The following is a 20,582-nucleotide window of genomic DNA, read 5'->3' on the forward strand; positions in this document are numbered from 1 at the left end:
TTGTGAACGTGAATGCTTTTCCTACTATTGATTATACTACTGGCGCTTTAATTTCCATCTTAAATCACCCTGGTACTACATCACAAGCCCCCTTGAGAAAGCAATGTTGTTTCTGTCTTTAGATGGGGGGAGTCCTTTAGGTCCTCCTTTAGTTTCAAATATCCCAAATTTGTCAAATTTCTGAAGAAACTGCCAATTTTCAGGTGATATCACATATCCTCATCTAGTTTTAACTAGTTGTTAGAATTTTAAATCTCCCGAATATTGAAACGAACAACATCACAAACGGCCCATCAAAGCCGCACGAATTATGCAGGCCATTCAAACTAATGGAAATAAAAATCCGCCAACCGGGGCTTGTTACATTGGACAGCTTTTGCATTACTGCAAAAGAGCCGGTTTTTAAGCCGAAACGTTTTAATGATGCGTTTTGTCGATGGTTTCTATTACCGAATAAATTAACTTGCATTGAAAGGTAAATTTTTTTTTAAATAAGCCGTAGAGCTCGTCCAGCTTAACTTTGATTGATGAGGCGTATGCGCAATTTCGCTTACAATTTCAGGAAATTTTCACGTACTCAAAGGTCCGAAAGGTTCCGGAGAAACCGAAAAACGACGTTCGAAAATTTTAGAAATAAAGAAAATCCACGAAAATCGGAAATAATACCGGCAACATCCGTCTTTGTCTTGTTCGCCCTCGGTGATGTTCAGACCGATTTCGCTAAATATTTCCTAAGTATCGGATCTTGGGAGTTCTAAACGAGAGAATGACTTGTTGAAAAAACGCAAAATTTGGGGTAAATAAACATGCCGCTTTCGGATAAAAAAAAGCAGTTTTGAAGATATTGGAAGGAGTAGCTGTTCCGCAACATTGATTGTTTGGATAGCTTCATCGAATGCATAAATTAATTAAGTCACATAAAAGGCCATAAACAGTCTGAAGCAAACCTAAGAGTTGCCATATGCCATAATTCCGTGTAACATGTTTTGCCGTTGCAACAGTAATTAATTGTCCGTTTAATGGGGCTTAATTGTATTTAATCCAGATTGGAACTGAAACATTGAATGAATGGAAATCTAGTAAATCCGGCATTCTGATTAATTATGACCCGCTTTTTCGATTATAGAATATTAATAATGTATCGGACTGAAAGGGATAATGCAGTAAAATCGGTGACAGTCCGCTTTTCAGCCGGTTAAATAATGTAAAATTTAATAAAATTTTCATTGTTCTAGGACCAACATAATTCATGTGCGACTGATAATTATTAACTTTGCGATTTTGCAGCAAAAATCCCTGAAATCGCGAAAATTCTGATTGGGGTTTGTCACTGCTAATGAACTTTTTATTTGGACTTTTAATTATCTTCTGGTAATTGGGAAAAACTTTTTGGTTGAACTTTTTTAAGTTCCTTCCCTCTCTCCTCTGTCTCAGCGACGAAAATTGATAGGGAAGTAAATTTGGAACGTATTTGCATTGGGAATTATTAATTAGTAGATTGAAATCATGAAAAAATAGGAAAATTGCGAGACTTTTAATTAAATAACTTTGAGGGAACAAAACCAAAATACCAACAACATTTCGAAATTTACCCAAGCCCTTATCTTACACTTTCAGCTCGGTGGAGTTTTTCCTGTCGGACGCGTCCGCCGCAAACAAAGCTCTGCCAGAATGAATTTTCCAGAGTCGTAATTTCGCAGAGTTAAAAACCGTTTGGTTTAGATATGGCCGCGGTTATGTGTATCAAAAATGTTACGTTATACGGCCGTGTGAAATAGAGCCCGGCAAAAATTGTTACGAATGTGTTTTTCCAGGAAGTTGTAAATCTTCACACGATTCTGCCCTACGCCATGTGGCAGTCATTTCTTTTTTGCCGCCCTAGAAATATTGTCCTAGAGAATTCGTAGTTTAGCGCAAACAAACATACATTAAAATGTAAGTTTAAATTCAGCCACCCTTGGATTAGAGTCGGAGTGGTATGTTGGTTGTTACTCGGTTAAGGTTTTATTTCATTTCCTCCAGTACCTTCTCTACAGCTCCCAGCAACTATTCCTCTCAATCGCATATTTCCACTTCTTTTTATAAAGCTTTCCATAAATCGTGTCGTCTATTTCAGCCCTTGAAATTGAGGGCAAATGCAGGGTGTAACAAATTCGAGTCTATGTACGGAGATCTCGGAAACTGTAAGAGAGACAAAGCCGGTTAAATGGAGGCAAAGTTGCGTATTTTGGAGCTCAACAATAGTCCATTTGCGAATTTTAAAATATCCGAATATTTTCGGAAATATCCGATAAAAACGGAACATTTGGATTTTTTTTTCTCAAAAAGCTCGAAAACCGTTATTTGAAGAAAGATGACAATGAAACATTATTAGAGCATTTTTTGTCTGCCTTTCTACTGGTGGGATCGGTATTTTTACTCGACGATTGGTTTTTAAGATATCATGAATTATTTTGGATTTTCCTATGGGCGCCATCTTGGATTTTTACAAAACTGGAATCTACATGAAATTTCTTTTCCAATGATGTATTATGTTCCAGTATTTTGGTGGATTTTACATAAATAAAAGTAAAACAAAACTTTTTCCACCTTTTTTTTATAGAGGATTAGAGAATGTGCTAACTGATATGCAGGCTTGGCAGCAGGCGCCCTAAATTGCCCGCATAGTGTCGGATTGGTTATTCCTACGGAATAATTGACCGACTAAACTCCTTTCCCATCTTCACCCTCCCGAATCCCTCCTGGAATCGCCGAAGCAATACATTACCTTTTCCATCTAAGAAGCCTTGAACTGCTTTGCCATGTCGAATAAAAAAAAATCAAAATTTTCGGTTTTTATAGGATATTTTCGAAAGTATTCGGATTTTTTTAAATTCGTGAATTGATCATTATTGAGCTCCAGAATACTTAGCTTTGCCTACATTTAACAAACATTGTCTTTCTTACCGTTTATAAGATCCTCATAGTTAGACTCGAATTTGTTACACCCTGTATAGCTCAAATACACGCCAGTTCATATCGGGAGACACATTTCAAATCGGTGTGCCTGACAACGACGAATCTATCTACCAATCACCGCCATATACATGAACAAATATCTAATCTAATGATATAGAGATTATTTGCTTTTGCCTCTAATTTGAGAGACGATGAACTAATTTCAGTTCTATTAAGACTTTTTAAGAACTTTAAAATAGTACACCTCAAGATAGAGGGTGTCATGAAACAATATTATGGGCGGTCAGATTTACCGCTCTAAGCCCAAAAACCTCTGTGTCAACCGAAATCTTTCCCCGACTCGTCGAAAAGCCCCAGTTTAGAGGTCAACAAGGTGCATCATTTTTTTAAAATGTAAATGTTTTTTATTCACTTGGAAAAAACACATTACTATGGACAGTTAAATATATTAATTAAAGATAGGACTGCTTTTTGTTGTTTGTTTTAGATTAAAAAACTCAGAGATATTCTGGAGATATCGGAAAAAAACGCTAGATTTGAAAAACCGATTTTAATCTATACCAGTAATTTTTGAGTATAGTTATTTTCTCAACGAGTGCAGAAAGTGATACTTTCTCGCACGCAATTGCAATTGCGCAGGCACGCAGTCGAGTGTGAGAAAGACACTTTCCGCATGAATTAATAACAATAATTTTTATATTATCGCAAATAAATAGAAACACTTTTTTATCTTTTCATTAAAACAATTTTTTTAACGATTATAAAAATTTTAAAGTGGATACAAAAACAACCTTTATTTCCATGTTATTTTTCATATAAAAATTAAAACCACCGCACGTTTCAAATATTGTCACAAAGAACCAGCGAACGGAATTTTCTATATTGCAAGTTTTGCAATTTGAGGTTATTATTATATAATAAACGGTTGTTGACCAGCGAAAAGTTTCGCGATGCTCTAATTTTTTGAAAGGTCCTATCAACTAATTGAAAAAGATGAGCTTAAAAGTTGCAACTGGATAGAAAAAGTTCAGTACATTCGAATTTGGAATTTTGATCGAAACAGTCGCCGAATCATCAGGAGTTAAAAGTTGAACGTCTGGGGGCACGTGGGAACACGGCTAAACCTGAGTAAAAAGAATGTAAACCGGGCGCGAAATGGTGAGTTTAAATTTACGGCGAATTCTTGACTTCGGGAACGATGACTTCCGCAGTCGAGTAACTGCCAAGTCCGCTATCCAAAATTGAGTCTCAGAGGTCTTACAATAAAGAAATTTGTATCGTGTTTATCCATTTCCGTTATTATGAGGGAAATAAGTGGACGGTTAGACAGGCATTTTTAAAACAGTATTTAGAGTGGTGGAATTGTAATTTCAAAGCAGTGAGCCAATAGCTATGATTGACCCTATAGTGTTCTTAAGTTTTCGTTAGACTCTGAACCGCAATTTTCCTTTAAGGCCAGTGTAAGATCCTTTGGGAGCGATGCAATGGATACCGTTACCGGATCTTTTTGTTTCAAAAAGTCACGAAACCATCTTAGTTAAAAAAACTCTGAGTGCTTTATTTTTAGTAATTTTTTAGTACCAAATGAAGGCTTCTATTCCGTGACAATAGTTTACCTACCAAAACGCGTGCGACAAAGAAAACGGTGTTTGATAAATGCAAGGAATAAGAAAAGAAAGCTAAATTTGTACCTACAAAAACGCCCTATTGATGATATGTAATTATATTCCTGCTAAAAAAATACTCGTTCACACACGTAAATGCGTGCGGGAAAGGGCCAACTCAGCACAATAGCGAAAAAACAATTTTTCAAATATTCACACTTCATTTATTCATCTATTCAAAAGTCGAAGAAAACGAGATCCGTGAAAACTGCCGATAAAAGCTAAATCTTATAACATTAAATATCTCTCTTTTGCGCCCTAAAATCGATATAAGCCTGTCTTTGTTCAATTCAAGGTAGTAGGGAAAATTGAAGATTATTCTATACATGTTTTGCAGCGATCAGGTTTTTTGAAATCTCAAGGTGGGATTTTGGTGATAAGGAAAATCCAGGTCTGTTTTCACGTCGTTGCCATGGTCGACCGAAAAAAAATTATACTACCATCAGAACACCACGAAATATCTCAAAAACAGTAGAAGATACCGTCTAAAGATAAAAGAGAGAATTTGCATACAGGATGTCATTTAAGTGCGTGGCCAAACTTCAAGGGGTGATTTTTTGGGTGATTCTAAGACGAAAAGTTTATGTGAACATAGGTCCGGTAATGCTTTGTTTTCAGCATTCAGGGTATCGATTTTTTCTATTGTTACCTATTAAAAATAAATTCCTAAATAATAAGAAAACGAAAACTACTACGACGTTGAAACTTGATAACAGTTTTTAATGTAGTACAAAGGAACCTTTTAAGCTAGAAATTGTGTGTCTGCTTTTGCTAGTGTCGTGGGGTAACGCCAGAAATTTAAGAAAAATCAAACAATAAAAACGCTGTATTAAAACTACACTTAAATAAATGGTACGCAATTTTTTTTAGTAAAAAAACATTTAACAAGAAGTGACACGAAACTTACAATAGTTGCTGAAAATGTCCTCCTTCAACTTCAATGCAAGCATTAGCTCGCCTTAACATCGATTGTTGAACATACTGAAATATTCCCGACGTATATCTCATTTGATTACATGGATCTCATATTCGTTGAATTCATACTTCTTCAGTGTTGACTGGAGTTCTATAAATGAAGGACTCCTAAGGGAGAAAATCTAACGGATTTAAATCTGGTGACCCGGGTGGCTATGACAGTATTTAATGCGAAAAGAATATAAAATTAAAAAAAAGGCGGTGATGCATAAATAATACTAATAACCATAAATAACACTACCAAATTTCAATAAAATCGACTAAAGAATTATTAAGATTTTTGCAAAAAAACGATTTTTTAAGAAAAATTTCGCACCCTATGTCTTAAGAACGAAGTATTACCGAACTTATGTTTACATAAACTTATCGTCTTAGAATCACTCAAAGAATCACTCTGTGAAGTTTGGCCACGTACTTAAATAACGCCCCGTATATATAAATAAATATTTATGAAAACGCTGCAAATCCCACAAATTTAACTTTATAAACCAAACCATAAGACATGTTTCATTTAAAAATGCACTTTTTACATCCACAAGACGGGGAAAAGCGTATGATCATTACAAATCAAAAGGCACGTAAAACCCTGTCGTAACAGGGAATAAATGCAGTGCTCTTATAGCTAATTCATGCTCTAAATCCCTCAATTTAAAAATGGTTTTAGGATCTTACTGGCGACGCAAAAAATATGCAGTTAAATGTTAATTAAGCTTCGCTCAGTTAAAATCTCTTAAAGCTCACTATAAAATGTCAATCACACATCCCCCGCTGCCATTGTAGACCTAAAAACAGAACCCTTAAAAATGTTAATCGAAAATCACGCCGAATAACAAAATTTCAACCCCACCAACATTTCCTTGTAAGAACTTAAATCGATATCGACCTTTGCCTTGCAAACAATACAGTGGCAATCACACCCTTTAAAATTATGTAAGTCATACGTCGTCTGATCCCAACTCCGACAAACACGTTACATCCAGCACGTGATCAGACTATTATACGCTCTCAAATACCCCCTTAACTCTCGACAATAAAATTTTACTCCAACTTTTCCAGATTACCATCCAGCCAGATGTTGCAGCTCTTCCTCGTAATATGTATGACCTATTTCCAGAACTGGCTTTTGTTGGACGACATAAACTGAATGAAACTAATTAGCTGAGCTCCAATAACTCAAATATCGATGCGTCAATTAAATTATTATTATTATTATAGCTTTGCATATTGGACTTCGGATGATGGACACAGGTATACTTCGAATGGAAGCCATTAATTAGGTTTAATTGGAATTCGCGGTTCAATGCGTCATTATCAATCATTCGCCTCATTAGATTCATGGCAGAGTGTCAAATTTATCAAGGTGTGATTTAGTTGTAAATGGGATTGTTAATAAAAGGGCGAAAGTTCCCTTTTTGAAATTGCTTCGTCTGTTAGTGCACTTACCGTTAAGAACCATGAAAACAATAACACTAAAAGTATTTTGCGGCATAAGCAATCTTGCACGAACTTTCAGCATCGCTTTAAGACGTTCTTTGTTTTACAGTAATGAACACGTTGTACCTGAGATTGTAATGGAAAATTGTTATTTCAAAACTCTTATACTAGATCAACTTAACAGCTCCAACTACACAAAACCTATAAAGCCTTATAATTATCCTCCCTCTAACGAACCCAACAATAAAATTTTTAATTACAGGAATGATGTTAATGTTTCATTCTATAACGCTGAATTTGCATTTCAAAATGAGTTTTGTTCGATTTCGAATGGTTTTTGTGACGTAAAGTTTTACAGCAGTCCAGTTTCGCTGCGATAACCCCTTGGAATTATAGGCATCAAACGGTGTTATGGCTAATATTTGGGTTTTATTTTCCTGGCACTATCAAGCCAAGTGAAGCGGTCTTGCCCATTGCATCTATGAGATGATAATATTTCATCGGGCATTTGGAAAAATTCTATTTTTCAGCGAAGTTTTATTTTCACCAGTTTACTGGTTTATATTTGTTGCGAGGGCCGCAGGAAAATATAAAGAAAAGATGCTGCTCAATCTTCAAGTGAAAATGGGCGGGGCTAACTTGGTTTCGCTACATGCGAAGATGAACTTTTACGACGAAAATGAAGGAAGTGATCAAAATTAACAGGAAAAATGTGTAATTACTGCTCATCAAAAAATTTCAAATTCGCCTAACTTTCTGAATAATTTTTGACACGCCCTGATGTAGGCGGGGGATATTGTTAGTCTCATGTGATTAGTTGCGAACCTACTAAGGTAGTCCCTAGGACACTCCTTAATAAAAATTGCATTATTTTTCCTAAACACTCTGTACATTTCAAAGCATCTTTGTGAAAAAAACTAAGACTGTTTTTTTCACTTTTCGAAAACGTTTTGAAAACGATTTCATTGCTAAAACTTGCGTGGTCTTTCGTGCTAATTTTTAGTCGTTTGCAAGTCAGTTTTGAAGCCCTTTTGCAACGAGATTGATGGTTTCACAAAAAACAGAGACGATGGACATGCTATCAAAACCGATCGTTTGGTTTGATCCGCTTTGCTAATATTTTCCAATTTTGCACGTATTCACACTGGTTTCAAAACCGTTGTCATTTGCGACTCTTTTATGCGATTTCAATCCCAATACGATCCCGAAAATTGGCGATTCGACCTTGAAGCAAAACAAAATTAAAATCGAATTGAAAACGGATTTACGTGGCAAAATTAAAAACTAAAAACGTTTATAGAGAGTTTTCAATTCGCTTGGGAACTAGCAATTGATTAGTGAATTCGAATCGAAATGCTTGGAAAAGTGTGTAACAAAAATACTTTTTGGAAATCGACTCTGCAACGGCTTAATTTCACTTAAAACATTTATAGTATATAATTTTACATGTGTTTTTCTTGGACACCCTGTATATGATTAGAATCAAATCTGGTAATGTTGGTAAAGTGACTTTGTTGGGTATTTTTACTAACAAGTTTTAAAAATAGATTAGAAAAGTCCCTATGCAGGCTTAAAATATCCTGCACTATTTTTCACGATTTTATGTGAGTTCTTTTATTACAAAAACAACTTTAAATGGGCAATAATCAATACGATCTAAGAGGTGACACAAAAGAACTCATTTTAACGAATTTCCACCTCTTTTTATCACTTCAGTAGGTACCGACAGGAAACTAAAATTTTATCATTTTTTTACCTTGAACATTTTTGACATGATCGCTTTTTGATTCCATCGCCCTTCTTCATTGGTCAGATAATGTAAGTTCGATTAAAGTTCTGCTACCCCGAAGTCTGATAAAGTTTTCCTTTTACACACCCGCACGAGTTTAAAAATGTAGTAAAAAAAGTCTATCACAAAATACTAAAAAAAAATGTTTTCAACGATTTTTGATAGTGTTGATATAGTTGATAGTGTCTCCTTTAGGACTCCTTAGGACCTTTAGGAATAATATAGAGTATTGCCGATATTTCGGTTTTAATGCGTCGGCGATCAGTGGTGTCTTTCCCAGGGACTTGATGAAGGTCGCGGATATTGTTTCCAGTTATAAAAAGGCTGATGCAGAACAGACAGAAAATTACGGGCCAATAGGATTACTAATATATTTTTCTAAGATCATATACGTGATCTTTGCAATGCACTATGGTGAATCATGTCGAGGAGTCTTCGAACGTGAGCACCACCTTATGGAAGCCCAAGAGAAACTTAAAGTGACAAAAATAGATCGTGCATTAAAATTGTGACCAAAAATTGCTTCAGAGCTGCAGAGGCTGTTCTTCGAAATTCCTAAGAGATCACTAGTTTCGAGAAGAACAGGAAACGATACAATCACAAAAATGGTTTTAAAGTGTTTTTTTTTTGGTTCGAACTTTTACCATTTACAGTTTGTGAGGTATAGTCGCGGACCGTTGTTAGTAGACACCTCGAGACACTTTTACAAATACGTTTTAAAAACATGTATCCAACTTCAATTTTTAATGAAAGCTCTCATGTATTTTCTGCCCATTTCAGAAAAATAGTAAAACTAACAACAATGTACATCATTCAATCCAGAGCAGAGTTGGGAAGTTTAAAACTAGTGCATAATACAGTATAGTATAATACTAGAAAATGTACATACAGCAGTAAATTTAGGTCGTATTCCACGTAACTCTTTATTCCATATGGCTTGAAGCGGCATAAGAATAAGCATTACTTGAGGCATTTTCATAAAACGCATCTGCGCTTCTTTCTTCTCTCTTTCTCTTCGTTTAAATTCCAACTCACAACGGATTATTAAATCTTCTAAATTCAAATCTCAAAGAAGTACCGCAAACACAGGAGCAAATAGACTTTGATCCAATATAAAATTTAAAAAAATCGTTATAAACGTGAGCCCGCAAAAACTAATCGCTGAAAGAGAGAGAGCATGTTAATGTTTAATATTTCTTTAAAAAATGCAAAACTATGGATTCCCTTAAAATGGCTTTAGATATTTTAATTAAACCTTTTAGGTATTGAGAACTATGAAAGACGCATGATTTAAAAAAGTCTTTTTGCTTCCACCAGCGACTCGTGCAGCAGCATGTTGCTGGTTATTTTTGAAGAAAAAACTGGTACGCCCCTGTTTTTTAGGAAAATGGAAATTATTTTTTATTTTCCTGTTCAGTTCTAAAGGGAGAATGTTACTTCGTTTTTTTTTTCCTGGAACTCACAGTTCCCAAAGGAAAAAACAAAACTCGTTTGTCGTAACCAAGTAAATTTTTTAATTTAAAACTAACCTAAAAATTAAAAATTAACCTGAAGTAACCTGAAGTCCCCTTTTCGAACGGGTTCGGTAGGGGTCACCCTCTCGCACCTGGACGACCGGTGTTTTCGATTGGATTGAAGGATTTGTGTAACAGTACAAGTCCCTAATGCAATATCCTTGATGGAGAGGAACTTTTTCAACAGGAAAATCCCAGAAAACTGGCGAAAATAATTTGCGAAATATCACAAGTGTTCCTCACAACAATCGTTACGCACTAATGTAATTTTTCTCATGATGTGCGTAATGCGCTATTTACAGTTTAATTCACACCACCAGATAGAAGCGTTTAATAGAATATACTTGAACGAATCATATTCAGCAAGCAAAAAAAGTATAAAATTAAAAGATTTAAAAATTTTAAACGTTTTAGCGCTGGCTCCTCGGACTGTTCAGTCCACAATAGAGAATGGGCAATCGCCATTGCTTTTAATGCGAATTAATTTAGCCAGAATTCACTTTTTATGCGCGCAGGACAGTAAAGCTGCAGCTGAAAAGCACATAAACGCGAAATAAAAACTTTGGGCAGTTATTGTCCCTCCCCCTTTATGCCGGGCAATTAAAAAGCAGTTCTGCGTCCACGAAAAAGTACGAATTACGTTTCAATCTTCCTAACGTGTATGACACGAAATATAGAATAAATTGGCTCCATATTCCCGGTAAAAGGCAAATACGAGTTCCATCCTCCCTGGAAATTAATGGTTCAAACGAGAGCTTCTAAATTGGCAAACACAATTTTTGTTTGTACGAGGCCCCAAGCCGCGCTTTATTCTCGTTACCGAATACGCAATATTAGTTGTTTTAATATTTACAAGCCTTGTGAAGCCGCGAAATAAAAATGTTTTTCCAATATACACGCAGCGAATACGTTAAAATATTCTATCGTATGAATGTGGGACGTGTTTCCTGTTATGCGTTAAGAAAGCCCGAATTTATATGAAAATTTTTTAAATTAAACTTTTCGATAAATTTGACGACTCTCGGCCGCGTTCGCTTTACTAGAATTACCTCTAAGAAGAGCCCATTCGGATAATCCGCCTCTAAAAATAACTGATTAGAGCACGCCCTAGAAATTCTGATAACTCGTTATTCCATTATTTGTCGCGAATGAACATTTCCATCATGAAACTGAAAGCACACAAAGAGAGACATATTGGTAGGGACAAAAAATCCTTTTCATTTTTATGGATTTCAGCAGCGGGGACGGAAATTTGCATTCTGGTTTAGACGTTTTGTCGCTTTGAATCAACCAGACCGGGAAGTTTCATAATTATCTGCTCTTGATTGGGAAAAAGTTGGACAAGGCCCAATATCCTAATAGGAAAGTTTTGAGAATAATTTATACTGTAGTCGCCAATAAAAGCACACGCACATGTGACTACTAAAAAAGTATTTCCATTTCCTTGTAGCTTATTTCACGGTGTCCGAACAGTGAAATCTCCTGCCAAACCGACCAAAAAGTTTTGCAGTCGCAGGTGTCCTTCCATGACGTTATTTACATATCGTTATTTGGGTGTGGAAAGGACAGTTTATCGTCTTCGGTTTAGTTTCCGGCTCAAGGATTTAGGCAAAATTATGCGAAATATTTCTCATTTCAAATATATCTGAAAATAGACGTTTGATTTTTATAAGTATAACGTTGCTTGTTGTTTGTCTTTGCAAGGTTTTATTATGTTTTCGTTTAAAATTTTCAGATTAGTCTACATAATCTAATAAACTTCAGATAAACTTCAAACCTGTTTGGATATGTATATATAATTTTCTTAATGTCCAGCGGCGGTAAGATGTTCTAAGCTCCTCCCCCGACCTGTCTGCGCGCCATCTGTGAACCGTCAGCGAAACTCCTTTCAGCTATTCAAAATATCAATTCTTAGCGATGGATTTTCGCCTTTTGGTTTCTTTAAAAACATTCTCTAGTTTTAATTCGCATTGCTTTGTTGCATGTCATTGGGATAGCAACTTAAAAAAATCGATTTTACTCGTTCTCTGTCCTCATTCTTATTAAATCACTCACTTTCAGTAGCAGACGTTTCGCCTATGGAAATTCTCATCAATTCAAAAAGACCCATTAATAACAATATATTTTTTTATTTATCCTGCCAAATTGCGGCTGGTTTGGAGAGCTCAGGGCGCCAAGGTTTTCTGTTCAAATAACGCCATCACATGTGCATCATCATTGATATTGTTGAACTCACGCCAGATCTAATCTAATCTAATCCAACAAACAAAATCCACAGGAAATGTTAATTTATTGTTCCATGGTCCCCAGAAAAAAAAGCAAAAACCATTTTATCACCGTCCATAAAACCCAACGTCGATCAGCATTAGAGCGCGATGTGTTTATCAAATAATAGAGCCATTCATCTAGATTGGACCGCTCTATTTCGGATAAATAGCTCCCCATTAGGCTTAATGGGTGATTAGCTTCTTCAGGTCGGAATGCTGATGCGATACCCGCACGCTTCATTAATTGATTTAAATATTATATTATATCGCTCCTGCACTCTGTTTGCTCTATGCAAACCATCCCCTGGGACAGAGTTAGAGCGCACAAAGTAAATTAATAATGGCTCGTGTAGTTAAAAAATGGAAGATGAATTAGCCTGCAGGGTGGACTGAAAAATATATAGGACAAAACTGGCAATTCTAGTCGTGTATTGGCCACTGAGGTCATTATTTATCTAGCCACTGGACACGTAGAAATTAATTTGTTATGCATGCAGTCATGTACAAGTTCTTTGGTTTGACGCTTTTAAAAAATTGCATACACACCATATATCATATTTCAACAATATTATAAGTGCATATTAAACCTACCTAAAACGGTGAGAATGATGGGTTTTCCAGGAACGACGAATCCGAATCCATCTTCCGCCTGACATTGCCACTTTCCATCGTCCTCCAATCGGACATTGTCGATGTACAAGTTGGCCACATTGTCCACTAGAAACCGGTGGCCGATGACACGTTTATTATTGTTAATTGTATTGTCTTTTAATATAGTTTGCACGATCTGCCCGTCTTTCAGCCATATACTGTTACTGCAAATAAAAGAGGGGAGTTAATGGTTGGAACGTTTGGGTCTGGTGAGCAAAATATTGATTTTGTTTATTTAAAGGGACCGTCAGTTTCATTCATTGTAAAAAAGAATAAATATGTAAGGTAACGATGTGAGGCATTTTATGGACATTTTACAATATTTCTCCTGAGAATCGAAACTGATCAGGGATTAGGGAAATTCTCTAAGGTGACCATTCTCTGAAAAACCGCCTAAACTATGTATATAAGTGTTTTATGCGCATTCTTATAGGTTTCTGATGAAGATTTAAACAAAAGAAACATTCAGGATCGTACTGGGTTTCACTCTCCAACTGGGTGAATTGATGTGATAGACATATCTCCTCAGTGGGGCACTAAATACAAAAATTCTTAACACCCAAAAAAAAAAATCTAGAAGGTGGATTTGTGGACGTAAGAGGCTTTAGTATGTGAAAATATTAATATAATGTGTCAATTTGAGAACAAATCACCCTCGCTGTTTCGGTCCTTATAAAAAATATGTAAATATGCAAAAACATGTCCGTTTTACTTTCAAGGGGGATATTCTTTAAGTCGGCTTTCTATTAAAATTCGCACACTCTCTAACGGGGATGGAAACCACCACTAAAACCTTAAATGAAAAGGGAGACTGAGATATACCTCATTTGGAAGGTCTTTCAATTACCTCTCCAAATGTACCTGTTTTTTTTTTATTGATAGGTTTCCGACAAAACTTGTCCAAAGTGTAACAACCGTATTGTAGAAAATGTTTTATTAACGTTTTAAGTGCTCAAAATGCTATCCATTATTTTTTAAACAGTAATAAAGTGTGTTTTAAAACTCCAATCTAACATTTACAAAAAATTCTACTTGAATTTCCCTAGACGCAGCAGTAATTCTCCTCCTCAATCATTCTAAATCTTGATGCTGGGTTTTATGAACAATAGATGATTATTTTAGTTTTTATTTGTTTATTTGTATTTGTGAATGCATTTATTAAATATTCTATTCGTAGAAAAAATAGTAAGAATAAAACTTTTCTATTAAAAAAAGACAATGGAATTATTGGGTTTTTTATTAAATCATTATTTTTTATTTTAAATTCTATTTTGCAATTTAAATGCTGGTAGTAGTATTTTATAAGAAGATCTCCCCATTTCCACCAAAATGAAACTCCACCATACTATTTTCTTCCTGTTAGACGGTGGTTACACGATAGGTTTCCTGACAAATGGATTGATTGAAGAGGACTAGTTGAGTGGCCATTGCGATCACCCGATTTAAAACCTCTAGATTTTTTTCTGTGGGAGCAAATTAAACCTGTTGTTTATTAAACCCAGTTTTAAGATTAGGGAAGGATTAAGGAGAAGAAATACTGCCGCGTTTAGGGAAAATCAAATAGAAGTTTTTGTGAATGTTAGAGTGGAGTTTGAAAACAAACTTTATTATTGTTCAGAAAATAATGGACATTTTGAACACTTAAAATATTAATTAACATATTTTTTTACAATACAATTGATACTAAAGCTTGTTTATGGTTTGGACATGACTTTGCAAAAACCCTTCAATAAAATTTTAAAAACACAGGTAAGTTTGGAAAGGTAATTGAAAAACCTTTCAAATAAGATATATCTCAACAAACATTCTCATTTAACATTTTAGTGGTTGTTCCACCCCCGCTGGAGAGTGCATGCAATTTAACAGAAAACCGGCTTAAAGAATGTCCCCCTTGAAAATAAAATCGACGTGTATTTGCATATTTATATATTTTCTATCAGGACCGAAATATCGAGAACGATTTGTTTTCAAATTGACACGATGTAGAAGCCGAATCAGGCAATTTTCCTGATGTAAATATTGAGCAGGAAAAGCAGATCTTTAGCGAAAACCATACTCTGAAGGTTGAGCCAAATGTATACATTTTTAGTTTTCAATAAAAGGAATCCAGAAGGTTCATGCTTGAGCATTTTAGATTCAGATGCACACCGTGTAACGACGCATGTGAAAAGAAGGGCTTTTTTCCTGGAAATCCTGTACCAGAAAAGCAGGTCGATGAAAATTATTTTTGATGGTTGAACCAGATACATATACTCATTTTTAGTTTCCAAAAGAAGGAATATAAGAGGATCATTTTTAGGTAATATAGGATCACATTGATACCCAACCGTGTGTGAGAATAGGAGCTGCGTCGTGTAATTTTCCAGGAAATCCTGGACAGGAAAAGAATGTCTTCAACGGGAATCATATTTTAGTGGTTAAGGTAAAGACGTATACATATTTGTAAGGGCCAAAAGAAGGAATTCAAGGGGGTAATTTTTAGGTGATAAACATACATATATCCAAAGTTGATTATTGTTTCTTAAAAGTGCAATACATGGGAACCTGGATGATGCATCCAGATTTAACCAATGGTCCCTGTGTGCTTATCCTACGATGAAAGGAACGATGAGCATTTGTAGTTACCAAATTATAGAAATTCTTGGAATGAAATTTGCAATATTTCTTGCCGCCCTTCTACGCCTTCGAAACTTAAAAAAACAACTTTGATTTTCAAACAATTTTATCTCTAATTAATTTTCCCATGAAATTGCAAATTTTCGCCGACATCTTAAGTGTTGTGGCTCCGCCTAAGACCTTCGCAATTCAAACCACAAAGCCGGCGGCAACCTCTTTATGTGCCTGAACATAACTTCTAAATTTTTGAAACTTTTAATGTTTCCACCGAGTGCATCCCCATTTCCGGGATTTTCAAAGGAAGCTAAATAAGTCCCTCGTAACTTATTCACGTCACTAATCTCCAACGACGACTTTATTCTCAACTTATTTACGAGCTGCGTTTGTATGAAAGTACTTACTTGAAATTTATATTAACTGCGCAGTCTAAGACGATTTTCGTATTCTGTTTGGCGAACGTTTGCGTATACTCTTCGCCGTTTTCACTAGTTTTCTCGTAGCTCAAGTTGCTCCTGGTGTCAGCTCTTGTAGAGCGGCGGTGTGCGCTGCCACTGTGCGGATGCCTGGTATGAGCCTTTGATTCCGCATGACCTGGAAAAGAAGAGAAATATCTCAACATTGTTTTAAAAATAGTGGATGTGGCTCTCATTTCTTTCAAACTCCAGCTCCATATATCTGGAGATAGGAAAAGAACCTTATTTATAACGCCGAACTAGAGCCAAGATTGGGAACATTGATCAAGCGGTAGTGGGAGAAAGAAGTAGCACGCTGACAAATTTGGATAATGTATGAAGTTGTAAATTCGGGGGTAAATAAGTGCCAAGTTAAATATTCCAGTCTCGAAGAAGCCATTTTAAAGTGCTTTATGGAGTTATTATAGACACTTCGATGGGGGTCATAATCTATTCATCATCTGGCGCAGACTAAAATATAGACTCTATATGTTTTGCATATCCCGTTTAAAACTGGCGCAAACTCAAAATTTCCAATTTTACTTAAAAAAGAAAAAAAAACACTTTCGAGTTACATTTTGCGCTCTCTTTAGAAAACAAATAAGTAAAAAATATCTCTGAACGATTTTCCTTCGCTCCTCCAGGAAAATTGTAATTCATACCCTTCCTTAGGCCCGTGTAATTTTTATGTATTTATTTATTTATTTATTAAGGGGGATATGATGTTCCCTTGGCCATAAATCATTTATTTTACAGCAGAGCGAGCTCTTTATAAACCGCTGCTGATAGACAGTTTAAGACCACTTGATCACACTCGGGAGATCCACTTTAGGAGTTTCCTATATGTGAAGGGTCTCTTCAATGCTGTTATATTGCGGCTGTCGATGTTTTCACCTTTTCGATAGGATTTTAAACCTTGAAAGCAGCAAGCTGTGAAAAGGTTCATATGCGATTTATAAAGCTACTTTTTAGGGCAGTAATTCCTTTATGGGTTCCCGAGATATTAACGCGGAAAGTGTGAAAAGTAGGTACCTCCACCAACGCCACTGACTTCTACTGAGAAGAGACAGGAATTTAGACAGGGCGCAGGTGAATATAAATTAAAGAAGTACGCTAAAATTCATTAAGAAAATTTATAAGAATTTTAGTGATTCAAAGTACCTTAAGTTACGCCCATGGATTCACCCACAATTTTACCACCTTTTTCACTTTTTTCCCATAGGACCTGAGGGCACTGTTATATCCCAACTTGAGTAATTATTATTTAGTACCCACTATCTTTTTATGTGACATGGTAAAACCATTAAAAAGATAGTTGACTTCGATTAAGGGTACGAGATGTGGTCACACCATAACTACCCTTAATGATGTGTTAGGTAAGTCATGTTGTCGCTTTTAGGCATATGGTTTTCTAGGCATATAGTTTCCTTCAGGATATGTAGTTCTAAGATCCTTCTGAAAAGGGACGGGATTTTTTATCGTTCTCTTTTCGTGATCACACGAAAGCTCTGCATTTGACCTAAAACACTCTTGTGCTATAGAGAAATCTAATAAAAGGGTTATGGTTTAAATCACGTCTTACTAGTTCCTACCGGTACATTACAGTGGTTTAAATTTTTAATAGATAATAATTAATTATACATTTCAGGAAATGTACCATATGCCTACATAATTCCTATGCTTTTCCTGCCCACCTCTGATTTTTACCTAAATAGATATCCAAACTTGTGCAGTTGACAAGAACACTTAAACGCCACACCATATAAAAGAGTGAGTGACGTCTCCCGATTGATTCAATAGATTTGATTTTTTTAAGGAAAGTTTCATCACAAAAGAAACATTTCTCTAACTGCTTAAAACTTTTAGCCTAATTCTCGCGCGCCCCTGGACCACAAATAGAAATTAATGTGGTTGAAAAATAAGGCGCATAGAATGACACAGTGGCGTAGCACAAGAATTTTTGTAGTTTTGATAATAAAGGCTGATTAATGATATTCAGAAAAATTAATCTTTATAAAACGGATTTTTCATACTTCCCTGATTTCTGTTAAGAAACCAAGGGGAAAGCACGAATGTCCACGCTCCTTAAATATTCGAGATATTGGAGTTTGAAACCTAAAAAATAGCAAAATGTAAGTGCCTCCTTCGTTTTTAATGCATTTGTGCATATTTTTCGACGAAGGCGAGAGTTTTTATACATTTCCTGGGACTTTCATTAATGCGATTCTACAAGTTTCTAATTTATGCATTTTCAATTGACAAACTTCCGATATCGGTCAAGTTTTAAAAAAAGTTCTTTTTCAAGGTTGACCCCATTCTAACAGGTTTTTGACGTGTTTGTTAGCTGAAAGGGAGTTTTTTTTTTCTTGGAATTTCGTTAATACGCCTCTGGAAGTTTCTAATTCATAAATTTTGAATTAAAAAAAGAACATGAAATCTGTCAAGTTCTGAAAAAAGTTATTTTAGCAGGTGTGCAACTTTTAATTTGATCCTTATACGAGTAGGTTGGTTGAAAGAGGATACTTTAATGTATTTCTTATTAGTTTCATTATTCCGATATTAAATAAGTTTCTAATTTACTCCACGACTTCCGGAATGTGAAAAATTTTCAGAAACGTTTTTAGGAAAAAAGTACCCCCCCCTAAAATAGTTAAAATGCCCTTACCCCTACCCTCTACACCAAAAAAATCCTTAAACCGTCATTTTCTCAATTATAATTTTTAACTTGAAAACTGGTTTTTCGAAAAATCAGAAAAAATCATACATATACATATTTAGAAAACTCTCGCGTATTCGCCATATCTTTTTCGTTTTTTTCCTGCTAATTCTAATCTAAAAACAATTTTGCAAATTTCTAAATGGAAAAACGTTTTTTCTGAATGGGTTGCAAGTCCAGTTTTTTCTTCTAATGATGGGCATTTTTATGGCACATCTAAGTGTATATAAAATGTGTCACTCTTTAGGTTGCGCCATATTTGAAAAATGCAAAAAAACTCAATTTTTTAGCATTTTCTTCAGTGCCGAATCAAGCATTTCGGCTTTTTTGGGCATTTGACACATTTTTGATAATTCGGTAGTATCTATTTAAATAACAACAACTGAAAAAAAATCCAATTTTAAAATTTGGTTTTTTCAATTTTTTTGTTATTTTTTTCAGATTTTTCAAAAAGTCAGTTTTCAAGTTAAAAATTATAATTGAGAAGCTGGCGGTTTAAGGATTTTTTTGGTTTAGAGGGTGGGGGTAAGGCACAACTGATTGGCATTAGAGAGTCATAACTTATTAATTTCGATGAAAGGGCATTTTAACTATCTTCATATGGGGTACTCTTCGGATATCGAATAAATGTTGACCCTGGATACCTCAATCGTACTCATGGAGTCTTGAAAATGCAGTTTGAGGAGCCTTGGCTTCGAAGTTCATTCAAAATTGCGAAAATAAAAATCAGAGTGGCTTCGTGTTTTAAAAACAAAAAAAGGGTTATTCAACTTTGTGGAACACTACACGATATCAGATGATAACTTTTCCAATTTCTTAAGGAAGTTTTGATGGGTGTATCTTTAGTAAATACACATAGAAATTGGGAAGCTAATAAAGGGCATATCTCTTAAGCTTGGATTGGATAGGGAAGTTTTCCGGGAAATTGGCGGAATAAAAATTTTATTACGCGAATAAAATAAAGGAACATAGCAATTGGTAGACAAATGGAATATTATCAAAACAACGCAATTCAAAAAACCAATAACTTTAAAAACGATGTATGGACTGCTTTAGAGGCACCTTTATCTCGGGTACATGAAGCATAAAAATGCAAATAACGATCGTCTCACTCGAGAACAATCTTCATTTTCCAATAAATATGTGCCGACCTAAATGAAGTGTCTGGCACCCTCAAACCCCGTTATGAGGTAAAATTAAGGGGATCGTTTTTGATTAAACAGGGAGACAAGTCCGCCCCAGGCTATAAAGCAAACGAGAAGCACTCCCTTAATCAAATTGCAGATATACGATAGAGAACACTACTTGATACCAATTCAAACAGAATTGAATAATAATTTCATTCGAAAAACCTTGATAAATATGTAAAACGTCTTGTGTCGCAGATCGCAGAGCGACTATTCGAGAAATTTGTTCCCGAACAAAACTGCACACGACGATTTTACGATCAGTTTAAAAATGAAAATCGCTTCGATTTGTCTAGGCTTCGTGCCTTTTTATATCTGCAATTACTTTCGAAGTGTTTGAAAATTCGTATGTGAGCGCT

General features: G+C 35.3%; 2 protein-coding genes across 3 annotated transcripts in view; both read right to left on the minus strand.

The window, feature by feature from the left end:
- Nucleotides 1-20,582, minus strand: part of LOC136414229 (catalase-like) — a 260,265-nt gene that overhangs the window by 147,285 nt on the left and 92,398 nt on the right. The window lies entirely within an intron of this gene.
- tei (teiresias) overlaps nt 1-20,582 on the minus strand; it is a 137,370-nt gene that overhangs the window by 35,427 nt on the left and 81,361 nt on the right. The window contains exons 3-4 of the mRNA XM_066398119.1: nt 16,270-16,459; nt 13,193-13,416 (exon numbers count right to left, since the gene is read on the minus strand). Coding sequence (XP_066254216.1) covers nt 13,193-13,416; nt 16,270-16,459 — 414 coding nt within the window. The remainder of the gene's footprint in view (nt 1-13,192; nt 13,417-16,269; nt 16,460-20,582) is intronic.

This window comes from Euwallacea similis, chromosome 17 (genome assembly GCF_039881205.1).
Source record: "Euwallacea similis isolate ESF13 chromosome 17, ESF131.1, whole genome shotgun sequence".
Taxonomy (NCBI): Eukaryota; Metazoa; Arthropoda; class Insecta; order Coleoptera; family Curculionidae; genus Euwallacea; species Euwallacea similis.